General features: G+C 54.8%; 1 protein-coding gene across 2 annotated transcripts; it reads right to left on the bottom strand.

Moving 5' to 3' along the window:
* Positions 1 to 4,517: 4,517 nt before the first annotated feature.
* Positions 4,518 to 6,701, bottom strand: FEM1A (fem-1 homolog A). Of its 2 annotated transcripts, XM_007460536.1 has the most exons (2): positions 5,847 to 6,559; positions 4,565 to 5,711 (listed from the first exon to the last, which is right to left on the bottom strand). In XM_007460536.1, the coding sequence occupies exons 1-2, from the start codon at positions 6,557 to 6,559 to the stop codon at positions 4,565 to 4,567; spliced, it is 1,860 nt and encodes a 619-aa protein (XP_007460598.1). The 2 variants fall into 2 exon arrangements, with proteins under 2 accessions (XP_007460597.1, XP_007460598.1); XM_007460535.1 differs by having other exon boundaries at positions 4,518 to 6,701.
* Positions 6,702 to 10,373: the final 3,672 nt, after the last annotated feature.

Raw genomic sequence — 10,373 nt, 5'->3', positions numbered from 1 at the left:
TTCTCCACAGCCCATTAAACAGCCCCACCATCCATCTACTTACTGGCTCTGGCCAAAAAACCTAGGAGTCATCTTAGACTTCTCTCCTTCCCCAAACCAATTCATCAAGTCTTGCCAGCCTTACTCCAAAATGGATCTGAAATCTGTTCACTTCTGTCCATCCCACGGCCTCTCTCTAATCCGTTCCTCCAGCTGTAGCCAGTGATCTCAAGACTTAAATCAGGCCATGTCTCTCCTTGGTGTGAAACTCTGCCATTGCTGCCCATAGCCCTGAGGGTAAAACCCAAGTTGCTCTTTAGGGCCTAAAAGCCCTGCACCATCTGCCTGTGTCCACCAGCTCCTCCTGCACTCCCCTCACTCACTCTGATCCAGCCACACAGGGTCCCTTGCTCTTCTTGGAACAAGTCACGTGAGTTCATTTATTCATTCAACAAATGCTTAATGAACTACTGTGAATCAGGCCCTCCTCTAGGTGCTGGGGACACAGTATGGAATGAGCTTGAGTAGTTGACATTCTAAGAAAGGGACATGATGAAAAAACAAGGAAGGAAACAAAGAAAAAGATGATGACTTCCTCAGCAGTCCAGTGGTTAAGACTTCACACTTCCAATACAGGGCGTGCAGGTTCGATCCCTGGTCGGGGAACTAAGATCCCGCGTGCTGCGTGGCGTGGTCAAGAAATAAATAAAATAAAATAGAATTTTTTTTTTTAAAAAAAGATGACAGGTGTTAACATTTTAAGGATTAAGAAGGAAGTACCCAGGAGGATGTGGTGGAGGCTGTCTGGGGCTGCGTTTTTAATGATGATCTGGGAGGGCTTCACGGAGGTGACATCCAATGGAGACCTTTCCTTGATGGGCTTTTAATAGAAGACATCGGGACTCAGGTCAGGGGGAGAGGGTTGCACTGGGGGATTTCAAATGTCCCGTCCGGTGTTGAGGGTCACTGTCTCTTTTGCAACCTACTAGAAACACAGGTGCTGGGGTCAGGGGAGGGAGCACTTCTCCCCTGCCTTGCAGGAGGGGTGGTGCTGCCTGCATCTGGTCTGGGTCTTGCCTAACACATGTTGTGGCAACCACTGGGTGGAATCACCCTTTGTCCAGTCCTAACTGAATTTCCTGAAGGAATCCACACCCTCGCCCTTTCTCCAGGGACACAGAGTTAGTGCCCTGCAGTGCCAGCCAAGTGCCACCTTCCCAGGGGCTGGTCATCTCAGCTTTTGGGCCTGTGATGTGAGCCCCTGAGCAGTGCTATCTTTAACCTCAGGCCGGGACGCTCTGCTCACTGTAAACACTGCTCAGATGACAGTCCTGGAATCCCACGGGGGCGACAGGCTCTGTGCGTGGCAAAGCCATCGGGGCTGCTCCCAAGTGGTTAGGCGGGGACTGAAAGCCCCAGAGGCAAGAGACATTCGTTCATTCACTCACCACATGGGTCACTCAGTGGGGACCAAGACAGACCCTCCCAGGGCTCCAGAAGGTCTGAGAAAGGCATTAACCAAGTAGACAAGCCAATGAGTAGAAAGAACTTCAGACCCTGATTTCAGTTCTGCAGAGGCAGGAAGTGCAGTGAGGAGTGACAGTGAGTAGGGGCAGTGGCTCCCACTTGTGGGGTGGGCTGCACACTTTGATACCCTCAATCTTGGGTCTCAGCCTTGACCCCGGTGAGCTCTGGCAAACCCCACACCCCCTGAGCCCTGGTCTGCTCATCTATCAGCAAGGTGGGTCACCATCCTGGCTGTGTGGCCTTGGGCAGGCAACTGGCCTCTCTGAGCTTGTCTTGTCACTGGTAATGTGCAGGTTACCACTGACCCAGGCTGAGTCAGCCAGCACGACCCATTCCTGGGCTACTACGATTGGTCCAATTCCAGTGAACATCAGGACTTTGGCTGGCGTATGCCATTCTGCTGGCTGCCACGTCGGGACCCAGGAGGAAGCAGATCATTCCTAAATTCTGAGCTGCTGCATCAATTCTCACTGGAAACCTGCCCGAGCTTTAAGATGGCTTTCTCTGGAGAGTCTCAGGCAAAAGTCACAATTCTCAGGTGTGAGCCTTTAAAGAAAGCATTTGGCCCAGATCGGTTTCCCTTTGGCGACTCCCGACAAATACAATATCTTAATAGCCTCAGTTTCCCCCATTTGCAAGACAGGAATAATGGTACTTATTTTCCAGGGCTGCTGTTGGCAGCCCACCCAAGCACACAGAATGGTGCCTGCCATCCAGTCAGGGCTCAATAAATGCTGCTGGTCTACATGTTTCCTGAGAGCACCTGCTGACTCAAAATCCACTTTCAGGGCAACAACCATATATTCACACTGTAGCTGAGTGGGTGTTAGCTGGTGTGGTTGGGGCCCAGTGAAACCAGGAGTTGGAGAGACCACAGCATGGTCTCCCCACTGTCCCAGGAGCTAAGGACACAGGGGAGATGACTGGCCTCAGGTATAGCTGGCTCAATCCTCCCCCCGCCTCCAAGGGGGCTTGAACCCTGCCTGGCATACAGTGGGCCCTCAGGAAACACTCAATGACCTACCATCAGGGCACTGCTGTTGGGGAGGGTTGACACTGTGAATGTGGGAGACAAACAATTTAACCGGCGAGACGGCGGGACAAAGGGAGGGGTAGGGGCACATCAACTTCATGCACAGACCTCCTGGGCCAGAGGGTCCATGGGCTCCATTGGGGGTCTCTGCGAAGCAGGGCTGAGCTAGGGGCCTTCCTGTTTCCTGAGCCCTTCCTCGCTTTTCCTGAAGGTCAAGCCCTCTTTTCTGTGGCAACCCTCCTGAAAAGCAGGACTTTTGACTGAGTCAGTGTTCCTGCAGTAATACATCTTCCTAATGCACTCTGACACAAAGCCGCAGGACACAAACCAAAACTCGGGTGGGAGCCATTAGCCTTTACGTGGACCTTCTACACCTGGTGGCACCCTCTCCCTGCCTTCTCCCCCATCTAGCCCGTGCGGGACTGCCAGGCGGCCCTCTCCCCGTGTCATCCTTTTAACAACATCAGCAAGAGACTCACAATGGACACTGCCTCGTTTCTTTATTCCGGCCTTTGGGAGGGACAGTGACAGCATTTCCCACCTTGACGGAAGGCGAAACCTGGTCTTTCCTTGTAAAGAAAGAATGTCCTAACTAACACTGCAAATCCAAACGAGACCTAGGTCCCTCAGTGGGGCGGGACATCCAGGGACCCGATGTGGCTTCTGGAGGCTTCCGTGTAGCTGCCCCTCGACAAGGCTGCGGGAGAGGCGCGGGGTGGGAACGACCTCTCTCCTGAGCCGGCGGGCGGTTGCTCCCGTCCTCTTCTGCTCTCCCAACATGCCAAGATCACTCTCCTGCTGGCAGCCGGGGTGGATGGAGGATGCCTCCGAGGGAATCTCGCTGGGGCGGGTTCTCTGTCAGGGGTGCTGGACGCCCCGAAGGATGGCAGACCAAGACTTTGTACCACCTTAGTTGGCAAGCCATTCCCAGCACCCAGCGTCTCATCTAGCTGACTTAGTGGCTTAACAGTGTACTTGGCATTGTCTCAGGGTCACCTGGATCCAGTTCCCCAAGCAGCTAAAAAATGGCTACAGCCACTTGGGTTGCTCGCCACACACCTGTGCCCTCCGGTGTGATTTGTGAGGCAGAAGTGACCTGCAGTTTTAACTTGGAAATTGTGAAAACCAAAGCCCAAACCAACCACGCTAGCTCTTGCTGGGTGGGAAGCGGCCGGCAAGCCCTGCTCCTTCAGTGTTTGGCCGGCTCCTCGTTTGGAAAATTACTTCTCCTTCTAGTGTGAACGGGAAGTCAGGCGGCCCAAGTAAAAGGCAAACGAGTGAAGTGTTCAGAAAGGTACCGTCACCCTCGTTTTGGGGACTGATAGGCCACGATGGCCCCTCCCTCCATCAACTCTTCACACAACGAAGCTCACTCCTGCCGGCCGTGGCCATCTCGGGCACGACAAAACCCTCGCTGCGTCAAGTGAACTTAGGGAGCCCGACAAACCAAAATCTTACAAAAAAAAAAAAGTATATGGCAGCAAAACCTCAGGACTCCTGAGCCACACCTGTAACCTGCCCGCTTAGTAAATAAACAGAACACCAAACCACAAAAGCTACACAAAGGGCAGGCCGCCCCCGCAGAGAGCCCGGCCCACAGAAGGGCGGAGGAAGCTGGTGCAAATGTGCTCTAGGGGGCGAGTCTCCCACTCCCCCCTGCCCGGGGACCCCCAGTCCTAACACTGCACTGGGCGGCTGGGTCTATCCGGCCATGTAAGGGGCAGAGGCCTGACCCGACTCTCCGTTTCTTCTTGCGTTTCTAGCAGGGGAGGATGGCGATGGCTTCAATCCCTCTGCCTCCGGGTCAGAAGGAGACCCTCAGACCCTCAGAAACCCAGGCAGACAGGCTGATCCTGAAGGCTTCTAGCACCGACAGCTCGCTGACTCCTTTCCCCTTTCCCTGCGGAGGGGAGGGGGCCGTGGAGGGGGGAAAGCCCTTCCCCCATTCCAGCCACTGGAAGTGCTCCCCAGCGGGGTGGGGACAGGTGTGGGTCCCGCCCCTCCCGGGTTCTCCTCTGGGCCCTGTTAGTGCAGCTCGATGAAAGCCTCCAGCTCCTCGGGGATGAAGCCCTTGTAGGGGATCTTGTTCTTGTCCAGGGCGCGGGCCGCAAGGCACTGCAGGGTCACGTAGTTGAAAGGCTGAATGGTGCTCTTGGCTAGGAGCTTCTCGTCCAGCAGCTCGTAGGCTGTCTTCTTGAAGGCGTTGGTGGCGTCCATGTGGGCCCCCGCCTCGATCAGGGCGTTCATGATCCCCGGGCAGTTGTTCTGCGCCGCGATGTGCAGCGGGGTGTTGTTGTCAAAGTCCCGGCTGTCTGGGTCGGCCCCACAGTCGAGCAGCACCTTGACCACCTGGAGGGAGGGGAACCTGCCCACCGGGTAGCGACCCACGTTCGTGGTCTCCGCGTCCACGGCCATGTGCAGAGGGGTGAAGCCGTTCTTGCCGCGGGGGGCGCACTTGAGCAGCCGGTAGACCTTCTGGTGCTTCAGATGCTCCTGGTCAGGTGTGCACTCCACTTTCTCCAGCAGGTAGAGCAGGTGGAGGATGATGGCCAGGGCCTTCGTGAACTGGGCCGAGTCCCCAGGCTCCTTGGGCAGCTGCAGAGCTCGCTCCACTTCCCGGACTCCTTTGCACAGCACCCCCATGAGGTCTGCAAAGCCGACTGGCGTGCCCAGGCTGCCCTTGGCCGAGCGGTCCTGGAGCACGTAGGAGAAAAGTTCGGCAAAGGAGAGGAAGCTGCTGGCGGTCATGGGGCTCAGAGGCTCGAGGTTGTTCTGCTGCATGTCTAGGGCGTACTTCCACAAGCGGATGCAGCGCTCGAAGTTGCCTGAGTCGGCGTACACCGCACCCCGGTACCGAATATAGTAGGAAGTGTCTGGGTGGGAGGGACCCAGGATGCGCTCTCGGATCAACAGGGCCTGCATGCGCATCTCATCCGGGTCGGTGATGAGCGCCTCCAATTCCTCGGCGGTGTTCACCTCCCTGGAATAGTCATAGGCGAGGACCAGCTGCGGGGGCTCGGGTTTGGGCAGATACGCCCCCCCCTGGTGACGAAGCTCCATGGCCCGTCTCCAGTGTTTCAGGGCCCCGAGCAGATCTCGCTTCTTATCCACGTAGGTGGCTCCCAACAACTCCAAGGCTTCCACGGCGGCTTCCCGGCTGGTGGGGCAGCAGCTCTCGTACGATTCCCCACTCAAGGATTCCTCGGGGGAGAAGCTGCCGCAGCGGGCGCCCTGGGGCTGCGCGCACGCCACGCCAGCGGAGGGGCCTTCTCGGGCCAGCCCTGGCCTTGCTTCCTCCCCAGGGGGCTGCTCCTGGATGAGGTACTCCACGATGTTGGTGTGGCCCGTCACGCTGGCCGCCAGCAGCGGGGTCATGCCGTAGCCGTCCCGTTCCATGCGGGCGTTGCACCCGAGCAGCAGCTGCAGGATCTCCAGGCTGCCGGACTCGGCGCAGTCGTGCAGGGCCGTGTTGCCTTTGGCGCTGCGCCGGTTCACCTGGGCGCCCTGCTCTAGCAGGTAGCGGGCGATCTCGCGGTGACCTTTGTAACAGGAGATCATGAGGCACGTGTGACCGTGCCGGTTGGCCACCTCCAGGTCGGCCTGGTGCTCGCCCACCAAGTAGCGCACCACCTCCAGGTGCCCGTCGAAGCAGGCGGCGCGCAGGGGCGTCGAGTTGGTGCGCGTGGTGCGGTTCACCGAGGCCCCACGGCGCAGCAGGCTCCGCACCACGTCCAGGTGGCCGGCGGCCGAGGCGGCCCACAGCGGCGGAGCACCCTCGATGGTCTCGCCATCGAAGTGCACCGAGCCGCCCGCCTCCACGCTCGCGCCGCACCGGTCCACCAGGTACTCGACCACGTCCAAGTGGCCGTAACGGGCGGCGATGAGCAGCGGCGTCCCCCCGCTGGCCACCTCGCCCGTCAGCTCTTCCAGCTCCTCCCGGCTCCGGCCGCTGAGCAGCTTCTGAAGCAGCTGCAGCTTGCCGTCGCGGGCGGCGTTGTACACGGCGGTGTGGAGGTCCATGGTCCGGGCCTCCGCCAGGCCATGGGCCAGCCGCCGGGGTACTGGGGGACGAGGGGGACAGCGGACTAGCGCCCGGAGGAACACGGGGCAACCTCCACCGTTTCCCCCGCCGCCATCTTAAGGGCTTCTGGGGCGGAACAAAATGGCTGCCGCGACCTGGTTCCATTGGAGCCTGGAAGGGTGCATGGAAATGTAGTTCTCTAAGCCGGCACACTCCATGAAACAGAAAAGGAACGGTAAGGTATTAAAAATACAACTCCCAGAAGGCCGAGGGCCAGCGGGAGCGAAGTGGTATCACGATGCATGGCGGGAACGGCAGTTCCAATCACAGCCAATTGTGGCGGAAACTGCTCCCTCGAGGACTACCACTCCCGTCATGCAATGCTATCGCGATGGCTTGTGGGACCTGGGAAAGTTTGGCTACGTACTTCCTGTGGCTGTCACTGTACCGGAACCGACGGAAACGCAGACGCAGGCCAAAGGAGTACGTTCCGCAAAAGGCAGGGAGAGCGACTCGGAGCCAACCAGGAGCGAGAGCAAAGGCGAAGCCAGGCGAGTGGTCCGATTTGGGTTTCGCGAGGCCGAGCCGCTCACCGGCAGGGGGCGCTCGGGAGAGGCAGGAAAGTGGGGCGGGGTGGGGACGTTAGGAGAGCAGGGAGTACAGGTGGCCCTAAGGTTCAGTGTCTGGCGCTCGTTCACTTCTCATTCATTCGTTCATTCATTCACACTTCATATGTTTATTTGCTCACTCATTAATACCCTATTAAAAATTTAGTTTTCCTTCCTTCAACCCTCAACATCCTCAATACAAAATCTAAATTAATTTGCCTCAGCCCTTGGTCATTTGGCTGGGGAACTTCTCCAATATCATTGTGAGTAAACCTCTGGGGTTGGGGGCTTTGAGAATCTCAGTTACTTGCTCAAGGGCACAGGGCAAGTAAATTGGTCGGGATTTTTCCCAGCACCACTTATTGAAGAGGCTGTCTTTTCTCCACTGTATATTCTTGCCTCCTTTATCAAAGCAAAGGTGACCATATGTGCATGGGTTTATCTCTGGGCTTTCTATCCTGTTCCGCGGCATGTGGGATCTTCCCGGACCGGGGCACGAACCCGTGTCCCCTGCATCGGTAGGCGGACTCCCAACCACTGCGCCACCAGGGAAGCCCCCTGGTCGGGATTTGAACGCAGGCAGAAGTGGCTACGTAATTTGCAGGGCCCAGTGCAATAGGAAAATGTAGAGCTCCTTGTCCAAAAGTGATGAAGAACTTCCCAACAAGGACAGCAGGGCATTAAACCAAGCGTGGGGCCCTTCTGAGCATGGGGTCCTGGGTGACTGCACACGTCGACACCCCCGTGAAGCCTGAACCCCACCTCCAGAGTCAGACCCTTACCCCCAACACTGTCTTGCCTCCAATTTGCTGCTGCCTGCTCCAGGGTTATTGAGGATTACTGCAAAGATGAAGGAGGTTGCTGTGTCCAGGAATGTTAGAGAAACGCATGGTGTTCTCTACCTCCCGACTTTTGTGTGTGCTCTTCCCCCTGCTTGGAATGCTGTTCCATACCTTCTTCACTTGGCTACATCTTGGGTCTTCTGCAGGTCTCAGCTGAGACTTCAGGTCTTCTTGGATGATTCCTTGACCTGGAGCTTACTGGGTGCCCTCCCTGGCACCATTGACATTCTGCTTCGTGAATCTTAGAGAAATACTCTGTTTTAGTCAGTTCAGGGTGTTGTAACAAATACCACAGGCTGGTGGCTATATTAGTCAGGATTCTCCGGAGAAACAGAACCCAATAGGAGATAGGTAGACAGATAGATATGTTACTGAACTCAGGTTCAGCTGCTCGCCGTTCAAAAGCTAATACTCTAGTGGCAAATGTCAGTAGAAAGGAAAGATGCTTTATTCCGAAAAGCCAGCAATTTGGGGAGAAGTTGGACTCAGGTCTGGAGACCAACTCCAGAGATTCTGCTCAGCCATGACAATTTTTAGAGGGAAAAAGGGGGAAATTTCAGTTAATCATTATGGTAGGAGGTCAGGTTCTTTGTCCATTTTCCATGTGTGCAGACTGCTGACTTCTCCTGATCTTATTTTGGATGCTGTCTTGCACGCGTGGTCCACCTGCAAATTTGCTATGGGGCAGCTGAGGTTAGAGAGTCAGTCATTCTTTTTGTTGTTGTTTAAGATAGATTTTATTCATTTTTAAAATTTTGTTTATTTTGGCTGCTTTGGGTCTTTGTTGCTGCACATGGGCTTTCTCTAGTTGCAGCGAGCGGGGGGCTACTCTTCGTTGCGGTGCGCAGGCTTCTCATTGCTGTGGCTTCTCTTGTTGTGGATCACGGGCTCTAGGCGCGCAGGCTTCAGTAGTTGTTGCATGTGGGCTCAGTAGTTGTGGCTCGTGGGCTCTAGAGCGCAGGCTCAGTAGTTGTGGTGCACGGGCCTAGTTGCTCCGAGGCATGTGGGATCTTCCTGGACCAGGGCTCAAACCCACGTCCCCAGCATTGGCAGGCGGATTCTTAACCACTGCGCCACCAGGGAAGCCCTAGTCAGTCATTCTTTAATCCTTCATTCTTACTCCTTCTAATCTAGGAAAGGAATCAACAGGTCAGGCAAAGGGTTGTGTACATTTAGTAAAGCAAAAATCAGGAGTTAGAGTAAATGTTACCTAGTGATCTCATTTTTATGATTAAGGTTTAAGGGGAACAGAAGTAGACAAACAGGAGAGGGGCCAAAGAGCTGCTTACAAATTCCCACTTGTCAGACATCATTCCATTTCTGTGGGATTAAGGGCAAAGGTCCATCTTCCGTAACTTCTTCATGCTGACATAGGATGCTGTGTTTCCAGAGTGGAAGATGTCGACATGGGTCTGTAGCATCTCTTTGCTGACAATTTTAGTCTCCTGCTTACATATAGGGGCAGAGCAAGCTATAATTATTCTAATGCCCACACAGATATAGATTATTATGAGCAATAACGTTAATCACATTCTTTCATTGGACATTGAGTCTGTGACTCTAGTGTCCTAATCGTTAACTGCTCGAGCCCGCTCTTTTGTGACTCAGGGAGGCCTGGGAGACTTCAGCTTTTCCACAGACAAGAGGCAGGGGACCTTTGTATTTGGGGAGGGCCCTGCAGGGTTCTGCTCAGTTCCATATCTATCTATCTATATGTATATATATATATATATATATATTAGGAATTAACTCATGTGATTATGGCGTCTGAGAAGTTCTATGATCTGCCATCTGTAATCTGGAGAACAAGCAAAGCTGGTGGTGTAATTCAGTCCAAGTCTGAAGGCCTGAGAACCAGGGGTTCTGATGTCTGAGGGCAGGAAATATGGATGTCCCAGCTCAAGAAAAAAGAGAATTCACCCTTCCTCCACCTTCTTGTTTTATTCAGGCCTTCAGTGGATTGGATGACGCCCACATTGGTGGGGCTGATCTTCTTTTTCTTAGTCTACTGAATCAAATGCTAACCTCTTCCAGAAACACCCTCATAGACACACCCAGAAATAATGTTTTACCTGCTACCTGGGCATCTCTTAGCCCAGTCAAGTTGACACATAAAATTAACCATCACAGTGGCTTAAACAACAAACGTTTATTTCTTACAGTTCTGGAGGCTGGAAGTTCAAGATCAGGGTGGCAGCATGATCAGGTTCTGATGAGGACTCTCTTCCTGGTTTGTAGACAGCTGTCTTCTCAACTGTGTCCTCATGTGGAGGAGAGAGAAGCAAAGAGAGAGAGAGAGCTGTGCTCCCTTCATCCCTTTATAAGGGCATCAATCGCACCCTGAGGGCAGAACCCTCATGACC

Source organism: Lipotes vexillifer, unplaced genomic scaffold, assembly GCF_000442215.2.
Source record: "Lipotes vexillifer unplaced genomic scaffold, Lipotes_vexillifer_v1.1 scaffold1011, whole genome shotgun sequence".
Taxonomy (NCBI): Eukaryota; Metazoa; Chordata; class Mammalia; order Artiodactyla; family Lipotidae; genus Lipotes; species Lipotes vexillifer.
The sequence above is the reverse complement of the archived record's forward strand: the minus strand, read 5'-3'. Positions and strand labels throughout refer to the sequence as shown.

What these genes read in the sequence shown, in the direction of transcription:
- FEM1A (XM_007460535.1), bottom strand. Translation starts at nt 6,559, where the DNA reads ATGGACCTCCACACCGCCGTGTACAACGCCGCCCGCGACGGCAAGCTG.